General features: G+C 40.3%; 1 protein-coding gene across 2 annotated transcripts in view; it reads left to right on the forward strand.

Moving 5' to 3' along the window:
- PTPN5 (protein tyrosine phosphatase non-receptor type 5) overlaps positions 1 to 20,518 on the forward strand; it is a 74,714-nt gene extending 54,196 nt beyond the window's left edge. For both annotated transcript variants that reach the window (XM_057369253.1, XM_057369252.1), the window contains exons 8-14: positions 1,528 to 1,612; positions 3,950 to 4,029; positions 4,519 to 4,656; positions 7,938 to 8,048; positions 11,844 to 12,004; positions 14,697 to 14,810; positions 18,437 to 20,518. In XM_057369253.1, the coding sequence (XP_057225236.1) occupies positions 1,528 to 1,612; positions 3,950 to 4,029; positions 4,519 to 4,656; positions 7,938 to 8,048; positions 11,844 to 12,004; positions 14,697 to 14,810; positions 18,437 to 18,530 (783 nt within the window). In that variant the 3' untranslated portion in view covers positions 18,531 to 20,518. The remainder of the gene's footprint in view (positions 1 to 1,527; positions 1,613 to 3,949; positions 4,030 to 4,518; positions 4,657 to 7,937; positions 8,049 to 11,843; positions 12,005 to 14,696; positions 14,811 to 18,436) is intronic.
- Positions 20,519 to 21,716: the final 1,198 nt, after the last annotated feature.

Here is a 21,716-nt window from a genome sequence, read left to right on the forward strand (position 1 = left end):
CTCAGTTTTCAAAGTCCAGATCCCAGATGAAGCAAGCAGCTATTTCATTTTGTAAAAAAAAGAGCCAGAAAGGACATTTGCAGGGCTAAATCCTGAAATTCTTACAAGATTTAGAGTTTTTACTCAGACAGTAGTCCTGTTGATTTCACCAAGAATTGGCTAGCACAGTGAATGACTTAAGACCCAAAAACAGCTCACGGAGCTTGGCTCAGGAAGAGTTTGGRTTGACTAAATACCAAGGAATAATTGAGAAAAATATGAAGGTTTTGTTCCTATACAGTTCTCCAAGTTGATAGGAAATCTCTTCAACAAAATGTTTTCATCAKTTATTGCCTCTGGTTAAGGCCAACAGTATTCTCAGTGCTTTGTAAGAGACAGAGTGGAGATAGTCCCCTAAAGTTCCAGAACTGACCTCATGTTGTACCAGGGCAGGTTTAGATTGGATATTTGGAAAAAGTTATTCACTGAAATGGTGAAGCAGTATAACAGGCTGGCCAAGGAAGTGGTGGAATCACTATTCCTGAAAGTGTTCACAAACATGTGGATGTGGCACTTGCATGGCTTAGCAGTGAACACAGAGGTGTAGGTGATCTCAGTGATCATTTTCAAGAGGTTATTTTCAGCCCTAATGATTCCATGTTTCTACAGTCCATACTTTTAGTTTTTTTCTAGTGTGAGGCTTGTCTTACTCAACCCTGATTCCTGTTTTCTGTCCAGTGGTGGTCTCTCAAATCCAGTGTGCAGCAGCTGGGATGACCAGCTCTGCCTCATGTTCCCATGGGCCATATAACTCTGCTGAGCCTGGTTAACACATCCCTTCTCTTCTGCCTACTAACTCCAGCTGGCAGAAGGTTCCTCTTTGTTCCTGCCTGGCGTTGGCCATTTATGCAGGGGATGAGCAGTGAAGAATAGGAAGCCACTCCATCTCTGTGTGTTGTTTGCATCCGCAATGCAGAGAGCAAGGAAATCCCYGAATACCACTGCTGTCCTTTTCCATGGAGTTTGACAGCGCGATGAGCAAAGCAGTGACGCTCCCCCAGCTCCATGGAGTCAGGTCAGCACGCCAGTGTGTCATAGCATGTGTCATACTTTGTTGCTGGAGCAAGTCCCTAGCAAATTATTAACTTCCACCCTCAGAGAGGAAGCAATGTGAGTCAGAAAGGATGGTGCTGAGGTCCAGCCTTTTGGAAGTGTCTTGCGTACCACCTCTTGCATCGCTCTGTGCCTACACTTGCAAGGAGTGAGCATGTCATGCGTGTTACTCAATGAATTAGTCACTAGGAACGTTTTCACATGAAGGATTTCAGAAAAGAAAGCCGGTGACAGTAAAAGGAAACATCAATCATATTTTGGTGGTAAGTTGCTAGAAGTACTGTACAGTATGTCCCAGCTGAYTTCATCACTTTGCCTCCCTCACAAGGAGGTCATAATAGGCTTGGGGTTTTTATTCCTCCTGTGAGTCTAGTAATACTACCTTATGTCTCTTATTTTTTTCATGGGTTTTTGTTTTTCTTTTTTTTTTAACAGGAAATCCCAATGAACTTTGTTGATCCAAAGGAATATGATATTCCAGGCTTAGTGCGTAAGAATCGCTACAAAACAATTCTCCCAAGTAAGTTTCTTTTTTTTGAGTCACTGGGGCAGAGTGGTTTATTCCGCATGCTGGAGGGCTTTGCATTTTCCTTTCCAGAATGCATGAAATGTACTGTCACCACAACATATTGCCCAAAAGCCGTGTTTATGGAGCAGCAGTATGTCTCCAAAGCATAAATCAAATTTCCAAAGAGTTGCAGAGCATGAAGAACCAAAATGCTGCTGATCCTCAGGGAAACGTAGGTTTTTAAGTTAGTAGAACTGCATCATTTGGTGCTGCCTGAAAGTTGTACATAAGAACTTGATGTGTTTATTCAGATGTTACTTAGTAATTTCTTTGATTAAATTACTTTTGAAAGACTAAATTTTAGCAACGTTTTTTCCCAGACTGGTATTTGTTCAAATGCAGACTATTAGGAACTGGCCTGATGGCATTAAGATGACACATGAAAGAAAAGTATTTTTCTTTTCTATTGCACTAGTTTTATTTGAAGGCAGGAGTGGGAGTTTTGAGAAACATTTTGGTACAAATTTTTACAAGTGTCATCATTTTTCCCTCTCTCATAGTTTAAGATGCTTTGAAAAGTGATATGACTGGATGTCATGCTCTAAGCTGTTGGAAGATGGAACCACTATCCACAGTAGTGTTTTGCAAAATCCTAAAGGTTCCATGTCAGGTTAGCAAATAGAAGTGCAGTGAAGTCAAAACTGTCCTCCGCCATACCTAACAGTCAATGAATCTGGATTGGAAATGGTTTCAAAAGAGAATTTTTTTAATGTGTTTAAACTCCAGCAGCCCAGCCCAATGTGTGCAACTCTCCTGATGACTTTGTACTCCACCTCAGACCAGAAGTGTAAAAYCATTTAACCTCCCTTCATTTTGGCTATGCTAATGACTGAGGTGATKCCCTCAAGTATTAATTCACTGTTTTTTCTGGAACAGGAGGATTGCAAAAGGGGATATTGATTTCAGATGCCCAAGGTGCCAGATCTCTAAGTGATCTGTATATTTTGAATTCAGTATCTGTTCATCTCAGCCTTATAGATATCTGCTAGTGGCCATGGTTGTCATTTTGACCTCTTCATCTCAGATAAATGGTTTCTGCCCAACCATCTCTCTAAGGGTTAAAAACCTTATTCTGGCCTTATTATGATCTGAGTATTTTTTTCTGAATGAACTTTCAGCACCTTGGTCCCTAGCTGTGGCCTCAGGATGGCTTGATACTGCTGAACAAGGGAGACGGCTGAGTGTTCACTCTTCTCCCACTGCCTCCATTGTGAGGGCTTGGTGGCAGTGATAAAGAGGGGTAGCAAGGAGAGCTAAACATTGTCTTTATACTTCAAAGCCAAGCATCCCAGTAAGCATGAATCTCGTCTGTCTGAGGACTGCATTTCATGCTGAGTCTGCATTTGTAGTACCGTAAAAATTATTGTGTGCTTAGTCCTTAATATGGTATCAGATAAAGCACAGTAGATTTTATTTTATTCTGCTTTCTAAGCCAGTTGAATTATTTTACGAAAAAGGCATCTGTGGTTTACTTTTAATGAGATCTTGGTCATATAGACTGTTGCTGTTTGCTGAGGCCTGTGTCAGGAGAACGTTTCCTGTCAATGGTAACAAACTCGGTAGCCCTGGTCAAAGTGGATGAACATGGGCATGTGTCCGTTCCCATGAAAATCAGTTAAACAGCCATTGACTTCAGTGGGAATTGGACTRAACTTCTTAAGTGAAATAATGTTTTCTTTTGTCATCTTATTAGAACAAGAATAATGCTTCATAAACAGCCTCAATGAAGGAGACTCAAGTACTGAAGAGACTTAAAATGCAAGAGACTGTTAATGTTCTTTAATTTCTTGATAACCATTATATTTGCTAATAGCACATCTTGGAGTTCTGTTCATTGCAAGATGGAACAGGGAAAGAGTTACTGTGGCTTGCCTGGATGCAAGAAATGCATGTTTATGTTTTGGGAGAAAAGCTGTTTGCTGCCATTTCACAAACAATATTCTAATGTGTTTGAAGCCAGAATGAGTCTGTTGACCTAACAGATTGAGAAATAATTTCCTGAAGCAGAAAGCTGCTTTTCCAGTGTCATGCTGAGAAACTGACTCTGCAACATGACCAATTAAGGCAGGCTTCAGAGAGTGGGTGAAACTGTCAGAAGGCTGCAAATTATCCCAACAATCCTTAYCTTTTTTTAATGTTAACTCTTTGATATGGGGGTTTTCCAAGGCCACTCACATCTGTTGTGATGGCCACCAATGCATGTAAATGTCTCACTGTACCAAATCATCTTSAGTGTCTCTTTCCTCTGAGCAACTGATAAACTATTCCTTATCTCTTTGCACCTTTCAGATCCTCACAGCAGAGTGTGCCTTACCTCAGCTGATCAGGACGATCCCCTCAGCTCTTACATCAATGCTAATTACATCAGGGTAAGAGCTCCATAGCCCAATGTGTCTGCCCAGACTCTGTCAGCCACTGTTAATGTTAACAGAATTGCAGCAAAYACTGGCTTTAAAGGCATCCCAGCTGATCTGATTGCTCTTCTCTTCTGCTTACATTAGCTGAAACCCAAATCTCAAAGTGCACCTGTACAGATTCAGACCAGACAGAAACATACTTGTGCAGTTCTTGATGCAAATTCCTTGTCAGCTGTCCTAACCAAGGCACTGGATAATCAGCCTGAATAAGACTCATGACCTACTCAGARTCATCTCAAGGCAGTTGGACGCTTTGCTGGAATTATATGAGTCCATACTGTGCCTTCGCTACATGTGCACATGTGAAGGAGAGAGATACAGGAGAACTGGTGCCACAGAGTCAGCATTTCAACCAGGATAGCTCTCTGTTTTAAAGAGCAAACCTTCAAGGTTGTGGGGGACATCCCTGTTAAAACTGATCTCTTGTTGTTTCGTTGGCAGGGCTATGGAGGAGAGGAAAAGGTATATATTGCTACTCAGGGACCGATAGTTAACACTGTCACTGACTTCTGGAGAATGGTGTGGCAGGAGCGTTCTCCCATCATTGTCATGATTACCAATATAGAAGAGATGAATGAGGTAATGATGTTACATCCAGTCTGTATTTTTATCTGTACTCTAGCAGATATTTTCAGCACAGAACTAAGCCAGCAAGCAGAAGTTAGTTCAGTGGCCTGTGCAATCAGAGCCAGCATTAAATTCTTCACTCTCAGAGAAGATGTGGGCTTCTTTTTGAATTCAGTTTATTGTAAGTCCTGTTTTTCTGTCTCACTTCTACTCTTGGTTTTGCCATTTTCATCTCCCAGCTGATCTGAAACCTCTCCTAACCCAGCTTTATTTGCAGGCAGCCTTTGAAGTTCTCTCTGAAGGAAACAATAGTACCCCATAATTACTAAGGTTGAATATCTTTAATCAGTAGAGTTGTTGCTTTTTATCTTGCATTTATTGTGACTTAATGTCTATATGAACGTTTCATTGAGGAAGTACCTGATTTCTGTATGATAACCAACAATAGAACTGATTTGGATATTAGGACCTTTCCCTGAGTGCATCAACGGAATACTTAGAAAATACTGAAATTAAGGTGCTGAAATTTGCTCTTTGCCACCTACTTCCAGAAATTAGACTGCTGTGGTGTTTCTGCTAACTCACCTAAAGTGAGTTCTTTTTTTGCAGTTTATAGTACTGCARCCCTCCAGCTGTTCATTACTTACCTGCTGAAATCTTTCCCCCCATAGCAGAGTTGGAAGAACTTGGTGCCTGGGCTTCAGCTCACAGGCAGGTAGCTGAGCTCACATCTGCCTTTACTGGCAATGTRAGATGCGAGAAAGTGATCTGGGCATGTTTTGGGCTCTGCATCCTCCCTCACCACTAGCAACAAGGTTTAGTGGAGATTTCCAAATGTTGTTTCTTAAGATGCAGCAGAAGTGCATGTCAGGCTTGTCCTTGAGAACAGATTTGTAATTTAGGTGAGAGATTTTCCCTTGGAGAAGAAGCTTTAGACACTCAGAAGCCAAAGAATATGGGCACACATCCAGCATACGGACAGACTTATAATAGCTTATCTGCTAGCTGGAAGCTTAGTGCCCATAAACATGCATGTGCACAAACCTTTAGCTTTTCATAGTTATAAAGTAAATAAATTTAACCTTGACCTTCACTGAAACAGAGACATGAACAAGACTGACACAGAATTATCACTCTTTGCAAATTAAAAATTTTCAGTGATTGCAGCTGGCTCATTGGACACATATTGCCAAGGCACTGCTGATGCACAAGAGAGTATGTTGCTGATATAAATGCTTTGTTTTCACTAATGTTTTAAACTCATGTATCTGAGCAGCAGCAACAATAACTTGCTCATTAATCAAACTTGCCAGTTTCTGGCACATAAGATATTAAAATGTCATAACACAGTGCACCAGAATCTTTTGAGGACTTTGAGTTTTAAAGAAGATGAAGAGGAAATGGTGATCCTGACATATCTGGGGATATGTGCTTCTACTATAATTTTCATAGCAAGACTGTATAACAGGAATGCAAAATAACCTTTATTTCTGAATTGCCCCTTACCTGCCCTGTCCAAGTGTTTCACCCCACTTACCAGTCTTGGGAAGTKCTGATGCACTATATAAATGGAGCTTGCTGCAGTCTGTATACCACAGCAGAGCTGCTGGGTCTTTTCTGATGTATTTTGTGTCAAAAAGTTAATGGCGTCAGGAACCTCAGCCTTAAATACAGGGCTAATTTCATGTAAACATCACGTAAACATTTCTGTTTATCTGCAACACATATATTAATATATTAATATCAAGACTTGAAGTACATAGACTCAAACCCAAAAGTTTTGTTCAGTGATGATGCTGGTAAGAGAGGCTTTGTGTTCCTCCTGAGTGCAACGACTTCACTAATGCGAGTATTAAAAGCTCTGCACCTCATCCCTCTGTCACTTCTAATCTGAACTGACAGACAGCCCACAGAAATGAGTGGGCAATCTTACTCCACTCCTTTAAGCAGAGCAAAGTCTGTGCTATTGATAGCTGGTACCACTCTTGACAAGTTTTACAGTGGATTCTGCAGTTTATGAGTAGAGGAAGAAAAAACACAATCTACATAAATAGCTTTACAGAGACACAGTGGGCCACACTCCCAGTGGGTTATTAACTGATGTACTGTGCAGATGGAACAACATTGATTCTCCCACACAAAAATTTTGCCTCAGTTACTTTGCAAGGTACTTTTCCGTTGTTAGTCTTTCCCCTCAAGTGGAATTACATTTGGTGAGGGAGAGAAAAATGATTCAACTTGTTTCCTTCAAGATTGTGTACAGCTATGTAAAAGAGGAATCTTACAAGCATCATCTTTACTGAGGTTTGTTGAATAGCAGATACCTACTCCCCTGTGATAATGAAATAGCTTCTTGCATTATCACAAGGGAACCTTTTTCTCAAACTCTGCCTCATTCATGTCATTCCTTGTCCATGAACTAATTTGTGCACCATCTTGAGATGCCTGTCTCTGCCTTGGCATATTGATTAGTTTAAAGAAACTGCATGCAAAACCCACAGTCTTTTCTAATCCTCTGTCCAGGATTGGAGTACTTACAAATTTTCACTGGCTCATCTCTAGTGTGTCAGTACCACAAAGTAGATCTGCAAATGGACTATAGTTTCTGTATTTCTAATTGTCAGGTTGTGCTGGCTGCATCTCTTACTGGTTTTTGGCAAAATTAAATGTAGTTTAATCTCTCACAGCTATTGCAGCCTTTTAGTTCCCTAGATTTGAAAGATTCTTGCTGACAATTTTAAGTGAATTTGGGTACATAATCTATTTCCCAAAATATCCCCAGTCATGTTATTTTGTGCAAAAACATATGCAAATGATCATTTTATATTCAGAGAGCATTGAGCCTTTATAAAAAATAAAAAAGCTGTATTTTGTGTTTCTACATCAGTATATATGCAGCACAGATATATTGGTAACTAGTGCATATTATACTAATCATTATTATCTTAAGAAAAGGATTAATCTAAAAGCACAAGCACACTGCCACCAGCCTCTCTAATGAACCTTCAAAATGCACATCAGTTGCATAAAGATAAATAAGGATGTGTGTATTTAAAAGCATTGGTTAGTAATTACTTGATTTGTGCATTTTTAATCAAGCAATCAGACTATTATGGGTGCAGCAAAAATCAGCTGAAATGTGGTCCCTGTTTAGTAAGYGAAAGCTTGTACTTATTTTAGAAACAAATTTATTCATATTTATCTATGCATGCGCTATATTCAATTTCAGACAAGAAAAAATACGAACCTTCCTTGATACCTGCTTAACTGGATTTGTTTCATATTGCACACAGAAATGCACAGAATATTGGCCAGAGGAACAGGTCACCTATGAAGGAATAGAAATCACAGTTAACAGAGTCATACAAGCAGACGATTACCGTTTAAGGCTCATCACCCTCAAGGTAAATCATTCCAATGTAATTACTGTAGCTTATTTATCTAAACCTCTAAGCCTCTAAATGTGGATGTTCAGGGACACTTGTGTAGAGAGTTTCTACAAAGTCCACTGCTGTACAAATACCACCTTTCATTACTGAAGTCATCATAGCTTTGCCCAGCTCACCAGCATGAAGGCTACMGGAAAATAAGCAGTCAGAGGTTTAGGCTGCATGTGTACAGTCTGAAAGCCACCAGGCCAGCTGGAGTAGTGTGGGTTCCTCTGGGTAAGAAACCAGTGACTCATTCTGTGCCTTTGTCCTCGGGGTTCATTGATCATTTAGAATGAAATGTCAGCTTGCAGGGAGCTTCTTTGCAAGTGTGGTTTTATAYACAAGTAACTATTCTATCATCTTGTGGATTGAAAGTTTTAGCATAGGTTTAATTTTTTAAGTTATTTGATACTACTTAATCTAAAGTACCAGAGTCCTATTTTACAACTCTTCAATCCTAGGTTCTAGAATATCAAGTTACATGTTTTAATAATTAATTGTCTGTTTGCATAAACTTTATATATCTTTGATCTGCTAGATCTACCCTGACCTCCGCATAACATGACAATTTTTTTCCAAGCTGAAGAAACTCTCCTTTTATCCAACCAGTTTCAAGTCTCTTCAGCCATATGCTTATAGGCAGAAAGCCAGCATATGACATCCCATGTCTGGATTCAGGGTGTAGAAAGTCTGTCACTCACACTTTTGGCAAAGGCATCAAGGGGAAAATCACACTCCCTGACAAGTGGGAAGTGAAGAATATTTACATGTTGCAGACTTGCAGCTCATCTGGTTTTGCTTTTCAATTAAACAATGGTTTTGTTTTCAGTATTAGTGGGGCAATGTCTATTTCCCCCACCCCCAAAGTCAGAGGGTATGAGCTGTTGAGTTCTAGAGCTAAAGTAAAGATTCCATTTGTTAAGTTACTATTCTCTAGAGCTGTACACTTGTAATTTAACAGCAATAGTGGAGTAGCTGCTCCAAACCATGTGTACATGAAGTGACTTAGTAGTGAACAYTGGAGAAGCCATGAATTGACTCCTRTTTTCCCTTAAAGAGGAGTGATCAGAAATATATGATTACTGCATGTTTTACAGAGTGGACTATCATTTTTCTCTCTGTATAGGGGACAAGATTTTGCAAGTTTTGAGAATTTAGAAAAAGCTCAGGCTGTAGACAAGGCTTGTTTTCCTTTCTCAGAGCTGCCAGTGTCTAGCCACTGAGTCATGATCTCAGCTACAGCATATGTGATGACAGACTTCAAACCATCAATTAATTTTTCCTTCCTTCTAGCTGTTCCCAAATCTTCTCRGTCTCAAGGAACCATCAACAGAAAATATTTTGTTAAAGTCAAAGAAGGGTACAGAACCACAGAAGTCAGGGTTCTCTAAGTGGAAATGTAAAAATCTTAATGCTGTAGAGGCATCCAGAGTTCATCATTATTACTTTGTCTGTTTTCTGTTGCTGTCAACTAAACGATTTAGGTAGTGATTCATGTTTTTCTTCAGATGACTTTTACTTTTCTCTCAGTATTATTGACAACATTTTTATTATAATTTTTCACAACTGAGTTAAGAATTGGATGTTCATAACTTCTGTGACTCACACATAGTCACACATTCAAAAGCAACTGCATTTCAAAGCRGTGTTGATCGGACTTACTGCAGCGAGCTCAAGTGCTATTCATGACAACTAGTTATGCTCTCTTAAACAAAGTWTTTTCTCACTGGGTAAATAACCTAAGGCCAGGCTCTGTGCAATGGTAGTAAGATTCTCTATTCCTCGAGTGAGCTAGACATAGCCTTAAGGATCCTGTGGCTATGCTTCAGTGAGCACTTTAAACCCAKTGTGAGATGGAGCAGCATCTCAATGAAGCTGAGCCTCTCTTTTTCCAGCTCTTATGTTCTGACCCTTGTGCTGTCTCCCACGTGCCCTCACAAGCATTTTTGGCTGTATGCTAAGCCAAAGGGAGAAACTGATCTATCCAGCCAAAAATTAATCCATCGCAAGAAAGGAAAAAGATTTAACTTGATTGCTTTCCCAGTCTAATTCATTGTGAAGCTGTGCAAAAAGCTCTGCCATCCAAAGAGAAGATGGAAAATGGCACAACCACAGAGCACTCCTAACATCCAGTGACTGACAGGCAGGTCTTGCGAGTACAAATTACAGAAACTTTTCACTTTTTTGTGCCTTGTTCTTTAGAAAGAGACAAATTTGTCTTCCTTTTTTATTCCCCTCTTGAACTCAGCCAACTGTGTGTTGAAGGGAGGGTTATGGAAACTAACACTTCTGTCCCTGGACCTTTTGAAAACATTTACTTAGCCCCTGCCAGCTGGCTTATGTAGTGGCCACGAGGGTAAGGCCAGTTCCCAGAGCACCATGTTCCTAGTTTGCACCTTTAGAAATGAGACAGAAGGGTATCACTTTGAACACACAAAATCAGAACCTCACGGTGCTACTTGGCACTCAGAAAAGGAAAGGGCACATTTGCTTATATTCATAATCATGCTGAGACAGAGAATCRGAATTCATGTCTCTCAAAAAAGACCTGGATGCAGCTAGATACAATTCCCACCTTCCGTACTGCCTCTGAATTTCTCACCATGTCTAAGAGAAGAGTAGAATTGACAGGGGACTGATATAAGTCTGTCTGTCAGAAGAGAGAAAAATAAGCTCCCATCTCGCTCCTTCATCTATTTATCTAGCTATCAGAGGCAGAGATATGGCTCCTGGCTCTCTGTCTGTCAAATACATTATGAAAGCAATTATGTCACAAGCACAGCTCTGGCTTTGCTGAATGAATCTGTCAAGAGGGAACAGACTGCCTGGAGTGTTTTGCACACAGCTCTTGGCACTAAATGAGTGGAATACTATGGGGGGGAGGGGGGAGTAATTTTTTTTTTTTTTTTTTTTTATTTCTAAGGCCGTTTACTGAAGTGCAGTCATGATATTTGAAGTCCAGATCTCTGTGTTGTGTGGCTTCCCTCTTGCATCTCTGTTCCTTTTAGCATTCACATAATGGTTGGAGTTGGAAGGGACCACTGGAGATCATATGGTCCAACCCACCTCTATCATCCCTTGCCAGACTTAATTCCAAAAGGGCCTTAACCTTTCTTGTCACATCTCTTCATACTTTGACAACATTCCTGTATTCCTCTCAAGTGGCCTGTCCCTTTTTCCATATTCCATAGACTTCCTTCTTTTTTCAGGGTTTGAGTTTTGCCAGAAGCTTCTTGTTCTTTCATGCAGGGCTCCTGCTCTCTTTGTATGATTTCTTACTCAGAGGGATGCATCAAACTTGAGTTTGAAGGAAGTGATGCTTGAATATTAACAAGCTATCTTGGTTCCCCCATCTTCTAGAGCCCTAACTCAGAGGATTCCTACAATTAAATCTTTGGGAGAGATAACTTTGATTCCTTCAAAGTTCAGGCTTGTAGTCCTGCTTATTGCCCTTGTTTCTTCCATGTAGGATCCTCCACCATCTTTTGGTCACTGCAGCCAGGGCTGCTCCCAACCTTCACATGCTCAACCACTCCTTCTTTGTCAATACAAGGTCACATCTTCTTGTTGGATCCTCCACCACCTGTGTCAAAAAGATCTCTTCAGTGCTCTGCAGCAATCTCCTGCACTGTATGTGCCCAGCTGCGTGGTCTTTCCAGCAGATTGATTTAATCCTGACATCTTAAAGGGAAGGCCATGTTTCAGTAGCAATTTACAATGAGAAGTTCTTGTAAAACTTTTGTGGGTTTTATCTTAACTGGATTGCAGAAAGGAGAAGAAGTCAGAAACCTGAAACATTACTGGTACACGTCTTGGCCAGACCAGAAGACACCAGACCAGGCCCCTCCTCTGTTACAGCTGGTATTGGAAGTGGAAGAGGCCATGCAGAGTGCAGAGGAGAAGAATGCCCCCGTGATTGTTCACTGCAGGTAAATAAATATTGTGTTTCAATTTTAAGGGCTTCTTTGCATGCAGTGGCATAGCGCAGATACTGCCACATAGGCCATCAGTCACGTGTGTGAAATCTTGCCCARCTGCTTCTGAAATACGCTTGGAACTTCAAAGCTTTAATGACAATAATTTTCTATTACCAAGTGTTGCTTTCAGATATAGACTGAGTTGAGCATAGAAGCTGGCAGTGGCTCAGTTACTTGCAAGAGCAATTCCATTTCATTTGCCTTACCAGTAATCTATGCCCTTAATTGTCTTTTAAGGGTCAGGTTAGCAAAGATTAACATACTTTAGGTGAAATTGAGCAGGAAGATACACACAAGCAGAAAAACAAGAACATTCAGCTTTCAAACACCCTTGTTTTCTAGATTCCTTCTTTGCTTCTTTTTGAAAAACAAATCATTATTAGGCCAAAGATAATAATTTAAGTATGACACATAAATGAAAGAGTGGCAAAGCTGATTGCAGCAAGTATTAATCAATAGTCAGGAAATGTAGGCAATTGATAGTAGAACTGAAGTATCAGTAAAAATCCCTGACAAAGATGAAAACTTATGGAAGGAGCCAAGTCTTCACAGTGGTTTGATGCATGATGAGGAAGTTGTAATTATCAATCAGAGTAGCATAAAAATAGATTAGGATAGATACTTCTCTTCTGTCCTCAGAAAGAAGTGGGATGATGTACTTATCATTTGCAGACGTGATGAAGTATGTTCTTTTGCACTGCTAACTAGGGAGGGTGTTAAGCATCAACTATTTAATCAGATATGCTGGTTGATTTTCATCCAAGAGTGTTTTTAAAAAGTTGATTCACAGCCTCTAAACCATAAAAGTTTATTATAGATGAATTATACTTCTTGGAAAATTGGAGAAGTTCCAGAGGTCTAAAAACAGCCCATTTTGCCAGTGTTTAGAAAGGTTAAATGTGATTACTTGGAAACTGCAGTCTGTCCTCAAAACAGTTATTCCAGGTAAATAGCAGAAAGCCTGATAAGAGATGCACTTGTCTTGCCAGGGTAATCTTTCATAATTTCAATAACATACATTTTGCCAAATTGATTTTTGTACAGAATTTTACTTAATTTTGCATAATGTTTTCTAGGAAACAGCAGATGGTAGCTCTCCAAAAGCCATAATAAATGGGTATTATACAATGAGGATGTTTTCAAAGAGCCTCTTGGCACAAATGATTGGTAGCCTGGTGTCATCAGAGATCCAACTTTAWGCTAATACGGAGTTGTCATGATTAAAATGTTCATGTGATACCACATGATTAGTTTTTCTGCCTGTGTTTTAAAACAGATGTGAAAAATTGGGGAGAGTTCATATAAAAATAAGAAATGGTTTGTAAGAAGGTCTTCTTTGTCCCTGGAAAGCTGTCACTCTCTAAGAGCTCCTTGAAGCCCTGTGTTATCGGCTGCTGATTACSTTGTTGCTCTTGCTTTGCATATTTGTCCTCTTGTATGGTGTAATCCCCATGACACACTAATCAACTGGAGAGAAATGGGGCATTTTTATTTAAAAAAAAATACTAAAAGACATGGTATGTAAGTTAAGTATTATTAAGTATTCTATATGGATAATGCACCACCCTTGGGCAGGATTATGACGCTGTCTCAGCCACTGAAGAACTGCAGCTTGTCTTGGGACAAGTGCTCTGTCAGTGCTGTTTTCTTTCTCTAAAAATGGGTGCTGTTCCCTCCTTTTGCAAAACACTCTGAGGCCTCTGGACAGGAAAAAGTGTCAGGAGCTGTGTGCTGTGTTCTGTTTGGTATGGCCAAGTGGAAGATCAAGGACTTGTGGGCTGCTGTGAACTGTGACCTCCAGTGCTGCYTGTGCATTTGTTGCCTGTGGTTTTGTATTACAGTGTTCTCACAAGGTAAATGGAAGCAGGATTTCTTGTAGTTTGTCAAGTAATTTTTCTTGAATATGCTCATTTAATTAGTTCCTGCATAAGAAGGGCTTCCAATGTTTGCCGGTAGTTTTTTAGGTGATTAGAAGAATTCACACCTTATGTAGCACTGTGCCTTTGAAAATAAATTCAGTTCTGGTCATTTACCAAAGGCTATATCAGATGCAAAGGAGTTCAGGAAAATTCTAAGAAATTTCATTGGTAGTGAATTTATTATGTCCTGCTCTAATTCAAATTACTAGATTGTAGATCTGATCAGTAAATGGCATCACACTTACTATACTGCTGTTAGCTCTAATTATTTAAGCAAGAGTTGCATTTTTTTTATTCTACCTGTGAATGAAAATAGATTTCAAAGAAGCTGTTAGAATTGAGAATTTCAAAGCATAGTTTGCCTTCAAAGCACGGGTTGCTGTCACACCAAGTCTTACTAAGAAATGCAGGAGCTTTTTTTCAGTGGTTCAGTGAGAGGTTCAACAGCATATTGGGTCAAACAGTATCTAATAGTACATTTTTAGCACTGTGTGTGCAATGTTCACTCTTTTGCTGTGAATGGCTCCTACTTAATCGTGTTATCCCCCCAAAATTAGTATCTTTTCCTATTTACATCTTTCCATCTGGAAGCACCCAGCTGGCAAAGGTCAGAGGGACAAAGGGGATGATGGGATCTCTGCTGGTTTAGCAGCAGTCATTTGACAGGAAAGTTCCAAAGTCCTTCTGACATCTCCACTGCCTCTCTCTGCTTTTCCCTTCCTCAGTGCAGGCATCGGAAGGACTGGCTGCTTTATTGCCACCAGTGTCTGCTGTAAACAGCTGAAGAACGAGGGCATAGTTGACATTTTGCGAACAGCCTGCCAGTTACGGTTAGACAGGTAAGAAAGCCTGTTTCTTTCCAGTAACATAAAAAGAAAAAAGGTTAATATTTCCCCTCATATAAGAAGAAGCAAATAGGGAAAGGGGAAGAACATACCCAAGTGGAGTCCAAGACAGGACATTCCCCTGACTTGTTATCTTTGCCTGAGCAGTGAACCTTAATGAACAGCCCTGGAACTGAGTTAGAATCACAGCTGGCATCAAAATCTGCACAGCTGTCCATCTCCATGCAGCAAGGGGCAGTGACCTTCCACCAGCTGAGGGGTTGGTCCCATGTTCATACAGAAGCAAAGGCTCAAAGACCTGCTGTATTTAAGTTCAAAGCCACAGAYCATCACTTTCCTCCCAGAAGAATAATGAAAACTGGTCTCGTGTGCTTTAGCTGTGAACAATGGTGGGAGAGACATTTCTTGGGGAGGGAGACGGTGCCCGTCCTGGAATGTTTGCAGACATATGAAAGGAACTGTGAAAATCTCCACAAATTCAATGGCTTTTAGTTCAGCATTTCTTAACACACCACCTTGAGTTTGATTATGAAGTAAACAGACTTGAATTTTGTACCAGAGATGTTATTTTTTCTCTCCCACTGGTTTCAAGTGCCATCAAAACATGTCTCAGTGCTCTCTCTAATGATAATGATAAATGTAGTCGGGGGAAGAGATGTCACGAAAAACATACCAAAGATTTTTCTGAGGGAAAAAAAAAGAACCTCAACCCCACGCTGAACTTTATTTCAGAGAAGAAATTATGCTCAGTGGGAGGCAAAAAATGAAATGCTTGCTGCCCTGCTGAGGCTCTGATAGACAGGGACCTGCAGGGGCTAAGGGATTTGGCTCTTTCAGTGGATTTTAGCCCAGAAAAGGAAAGGCTTCTTGAGAAAAAGAAAACCAGAATATGAATAGTGAGTGCTGATTATCCATGGTCCAGTGAAATATCTGTCTGGATGTCAAATATCTTGTCTCTGTGACTAATGTTACACAGGAAAATTGCCATACAAATGAAGGTTGAAGGCGCCTGCTTACAAATGTGTGTTATACAGCAGACCAATTGCAAATACTAGCTTTGAAGAAAGAGGGGAACTGGCAGTCATTTTCAGACCCTGAAGAAGGGAAATCACACTTAAAGGAAACCACAGAGGGAAAGGAACCTCTGTAGCTGCCATGTAGCTCTCAGGAGTGGGATGGAATAGATAAAAGCCATTTAAATGTCATGGGGTAAAATACTCAAGATGGAAAGCAGATCACCATCCTTCCCACAGAAGTGCATGCTTTCTTCAAGGACCGAAAACTAGGGCTTCTAGTCTCTTGGAAGTCATGCTGCCACCCACTCTCATTTTCACTAACCCCCCACAAAAGCTCCAGGAGAATTCAGAAGTAGCATGAGAGGCTGAAACAGTGTCCAAGCAGCTCTGGGAAGGAAGGCTCTGTGTCTCCTCCTCTTGCCTTATCATTACTGTCTAGGATGGGAAGGAGTCACCAGGGACTTAGGGAAAGAAGGCTGAATGCAGGCCAGGCAGATGTGGGAAGGAATGCATCTCCCTGCTTCACACAGAAGTAGAGAAGTTGGCATTAGCCCTGAGAACCACCTTTGAAYTTGCCATGGTTATGGAAAGAACAAATCTGTTTTTCCCTCATTCCCTCACAATTCCTTAGAAAAGTTCTGTGCACTGGGCTTTGCATCCATGGCCAACAGATGGTCCTAAAATAACCTAGTATGACTAAGGAGAGGAAATAATCATTCCTGCATCCTTCTCACAGTGCTGAGAGACATTTGCTRTCTTTGCCCACAATGCAACTCAGATTTCAAAGGTTTCTGTGGAAAATAGGGGTGAAAACATAATTCTGTGCCAAAGCCCGGACAGCAAGCACATGTCATGGTGTGCATATGTGTGGCAAGGGAGGAAGCTGCCACATAATAGGGAACTGAATAAAAAGGAAAATAATTTCCTCTGGTCTGAAACTCAATGGCCACCCTAGTGCTTCTCTAACTCTAACTTCAGGGTGCAGCCAAACTGTTAATGGAGTTGCTTAGGAGAAATTGTCAGATATGACTAATGGTCCTTGTGTGTCACAGTCTGACATAGATACATTTCAGTGCTGTGTGGAGCACAGAGGAACTCAGAAATAGATAAACTGTGAGCTTGTATTAAGTAGAGCAGATGGGGAGGAGATGCTTAGGTAGGAAACATTTTTGTTTTAGAAAGACAGTATGTGTTTCTCACCTTTGCTAGTTGATGAGAGGTTGAAGAATAGGTCTCTGCTTTTCCTGCTCATTGTTAAGTGTTAATTGAGACAGCTTCTTAACAAAATAAGTGCAAGAGGCTGAAGAGCAAGGTTGTCTAGTCCACTCATCTCCCCCTTAATGGAGTGGCTACTGTGTGACCCATAATGGTTAAGCTAGAGTCCATAGAAAAGGGCAGTCCCCAAGGAGGGTGCTAGCAGTCTGCTGCCCGCTCGGCTCAGAGGAAGCAACTTTTCATTCATCTCCTCTGGTGAGGTTTCTAAGGGAATGTACCACATACACACTTGTCAGACTGGTGCAGTCTGGTTGGCTCCAGTCACCCACAGGTTCACATGTTCCTCAACCCCACTTGTCATTTCACCCTCCTTTTGGCACCGTGCTCCCAGAATCTGTGCACCGGCACTGGCACAATTCTGGATACACTTTCTGTGATCTTGAGCCACAATGGTTAATTGTCTTCATGATGGATTATCAAGAGATCATACCACTTTCGATGGGGTACTCTTAGCAAAATTTTAAATGTTAGTAAAATCTGCTTAAAATGAACAACTTCATCCTGATTCTTTTTGTTCGTGTCTGTCTCCACCTGTAGTGCACACATGTTGGTTAATAGGCTACTTGCAGAAATACACAGGCTAATAACACAAGGAAAATCAAACTACTTTTGCTCCACTTGCATTTCCTGTCAGGTTTTCAGTTTTAAAGAGGTGGAAAATAAGCTGAATCAAAACAGCTTACTGTGCTGGGGGGTCTTTTGCTATCAAGGTGTGCACAGCAGTCAACTCAGTTGCAAATCTGAGTTGTCCTTTCTAAAGTAACATTGTCTGTTCCAAAATACTGTTGGCCATCCTTAGTTCTCTGGTTAATTTGCCAAAAGCATGATGTGGGATGGCACAGAGGAAAGGATCCTCATTGCAGATGAGAAAGTTGCATCAGTTGGCTGGGCTTGTCTGGCTTGGCCTGTCTCTCTTGGTCCCAAATTCAGTCCCTAGTGCAGCTGTGAAACCTTGGATAAGACTTCCTCTCTTTATTCCCCTGCTCCCATCTATCTCTTTAGGGCTTTGGAGTACAGGTGGTCAAGTAACATGAGASTAAATAATGATGGTGGTGCTTTCCTGGAGGAGGATCACAGCCAAGGAAAATGAAYGTAAAGCCCATTCCTGTTCCCACTGCCTTCTGTTCCTTGCTTAGCAGACTTTCAAAATGGAGGTCGAGGTCAGACTTGAAGCTGGTTGTGATCAAGGGACACTTCTCACTCATTTYAGAAAGCTTTGGAGTGCACTTTTGGCATGGAGCACAGGCTTYGTATTAGCTGTGCTCTTTCCTCATGTGTTTGCATGTAATAAGATTGCTGTTTCCCTCCCCTCTTCTTCTTGCCTTTCAGGGGAGGAATGATCCAGACTTGTGAACAGTATCAATTTGTCCATCATGTCATGAGCTTGTACGGAAAACAGCTTTCTAGAGCAGCAGAAGAATAAGTGTTCATGACATTCCTAAAGGCTAAAGCCAAAAGAACTTTTGACTGCGTTCAGATATCTTTCAGATCTGATAAGAGACACGTGGTAACCTGGCTGTCTTAGCTGGAAAGTTGTTATTTTACTTTGATATTGCTTTTATGCTCTTGTTTGCATTGACATTTAAGAGCTGAGGTACGCCTTGTCTTAAACATACGTGATGGGACATAATCTTCACCAAAAAAGGCTTATTTATACTGTAAATAATAACAGTAGCTTCATTTGTTACAAAAGCAAGGAAGAAAAAAAACAAAAAAAATCCACTGTCTTCAGTTTGCTATTTTTTAAAAGGTCATTGCTAATATATCCAAATACAGTGTGAAACTTTTTAAATTGTCATGCTGAAATGTGCCGTATGTTGACTAAGCTTGAAAGTAAATTTTTGCCTCTTTCTGATTGTTTTTATATATAAAATTACCGAATACTGTGTGTATCGTAAACCTTCTGAGCCTCTGCATTGAAAGACTCAAGTAGATTCACATTGAAATGATGTTTCACACATCATGTTTGCTTGTTTATTTCTTMTAAAGCAGTCCACTACCAGTGTCATCAGAACTAAGGGGGAAAAAATATTTCAATGACATGAGTCGAATTCTTGCCTCGAATTCTTACCAGCAGTGTATCCCAGGATCATGACAGCTGGGTGAATCTGAGTAGAAATTATTCTGAACATAAATGCTTTATGCTTTACCTTTTCTTTGTCAATATTTGGGCATCTTAGTCATCTGGCAAACAAATTGTATTTCTGCAAATAGTTTTTATTTTTTACGTAATCAGAACACAATCGGAATACATTTTCTCCTGAAATCTGAGATTCAAAATCAGGTGAGGAATTTTTTTAGTTAATCTTTATTAGAAATCTGATAATAAAATCAGTTGTATTCTACTAATTTGTACTTGTTTCAAAGCTTTGGGTAACCATTTGTCCAGTGCCTATTAAAATTAATGCAAATCCTATAGGCAGCTTTAAAAACAAATCAGTCTGAACTTGCTGGCTGCTTTGGGCTAAATTTGCTCTCGAACCAAATTTAGACAATCGTTAGCCCATTCTAACCACTGGTCTGGGCAGCAGTATTTCCCTTTCAGTAATACAGACTGCTGCCTGTGCTTTTTGATTTAGACTTCGATCAGGCTGGGAAGACTGTAGTTTGTGTTTAATACTTAGAGGTAARCACATGTTTTAGTGCTTCATTGAGCAGAGAAAAATGGAGGTATGCAGGATCCTTAACATGAAAGATGAGTGTTTTCTGAATAGAAGCTCTAATGACCTACTAAAAATATTTTTGCTTCTCTTTATTTGTTATAACCAAAACCTACTGTTTCTATTAGTGCAGAAGATTCTGCGAATTCACTGCACTTCCTAATCAGGAGAAGGTAAAGCAGCTCTCAGAACAATAAGGGCTGATCCTGCCCCCACTGATGTTTTGCCATTGACGTCAGCAGGTGCAGGGTAAGGCCTCAAATGTTACGCCTACAACTTCATCACTGTGGGGAAAGTTTCCCAATATTTCAGTAGACATCTTTGTGTTTATTCTGTATCCACGAACCTGTAAAAATCCTGTCTGCAGGGTTTGCATGAATGTGTGGCAAAATGTGTTATCTTTAAATTACTTGATTTTATTGCTGTATTTAAAATATTTCCTTCAGTGAGAATCTAGCAGGAAGAACTGGCATTCTTTTTTAAAATACTGGTGATAGTCATTAAAGAGAGCAATAAACTTAAGCTTTTGAGCATAACACGACTGTTAGTTTTATGTAAATCTTGACAGCATTGTTCTCCAYGTGCTATCAATTTTTTGAAATGGGTAACACTATTCCATCTAAGCACTCCTTAAAAATAACAACAACTGATATTCTGAATAACATTGAAAATGGAACTCCCTATAAATGTTTTTCTGCTGTTCTGTGTCAAAACTGACTCAGTGAATAAAAATACTTTCTCTGTCATCAGCTTCCCATGCATCTGCTGAAGAATATTTGTTGATGATTGAGAGCAGTGTGCATGTAGTCGGTAAGTTCAACATAGAAGTTGCCTCCTGCATAAGGAGATTTTCTGGAGGAGAATAGCTTTATGGCAAACTAGGTATGAAGAGCTCTAAGATACTGACCTTGAGGTCCTTGCATTGATCCTCAGCAGATGTTAGTTGACAGTGCTTCACTGACTTGAGTAGAAATGAATGATTTACATCAATGAAGGAAATCTGGCCTGCTACCCACTCTATATGTGTGCAATGTCCTGAGAAAGGGGTCGTTGATAAAATCAGGTTGTTTGGCATCAAATCACTGCTACAAAGCACAAGTCATCCTTGTTGCATGGTCTGGTGATGAGGGCTGTACTGCTGCCATCTCATACCAGGCAAGAGCCACTTGGTCAGGATCAAAATATTCAAATGCCTCTCGAAGTGTTATTTTGTCTAACAGAATTGGAGCTAATCCTCCTATTTACTCTTYGGCCTTATCATAATTAGCATATTTCTGTCACTTTTGTTCTTTACTTTTTTTTTTAATAGAATTTGAGATCTGAAGGACCTTTTATCAGCTGTTCTGATCTCTTCTGACAGCAGAGGTAGTCTTAAGAAGTGCTTAAGATTAGCAGAAAGGAGCTCTGGCCRTGTGCAAGCACTTGAGATGAGTGGGGCTGCTGCTTCTCTAATCAGTGTGCTTGAAAYTGAGCTGACAATAGGAACTAAGCTAAGCTGTGTGTCTTGCTAGACTTGTCTTTTTACTCTTTCTCTATTAAATGAAAATTCTAAGCATACTTCATCCACTCTGGCCTGCTCACTGCCYGGGACTCTTTGTACCAGAGACTAAAGCATTAATACCTACAACTGTTGTTTCCCAGAGGACTGAATTCCTCTCTGCAAATGGGTAAGCACATAACAAACATCAGATTATTTTATTTAGAACCAACTGTGACGTCTTCTGTTTCATAAGCTTTTTCACACTTCAAACAGGGCAGAGCCTAGCTCAGTAGCTCGGTTGTTTGCTGGTTATTTGGTCAATGGTCGCCACACTTCAGCAGTTTTATCCTGTTTCTGTCATGGTAACAGACTAATAGCACATTCTGTCCTCATGCAGTTAGTCTGAGATCAGCAGATACCAAAGTTATGTAAAAACAAAAACTAAGATTGCACTTGAGCATAAGAGCTG

This window comes from Malurus melanocephalus, unplaced genomic scaffold, assembly GCF_030028575.1.
Source record: "Malurus melanocephalus ecotype Western Australia unplaced genomic scaffold, MMel_1.1 scaffold_106, whole genome shotgun sequence".
Lineage (NCBI taxonomy): Eukaryota > Metazoa > Chordata > Aves > Passeriformes > Maluridae > Malurus > Malurus melanocephalus.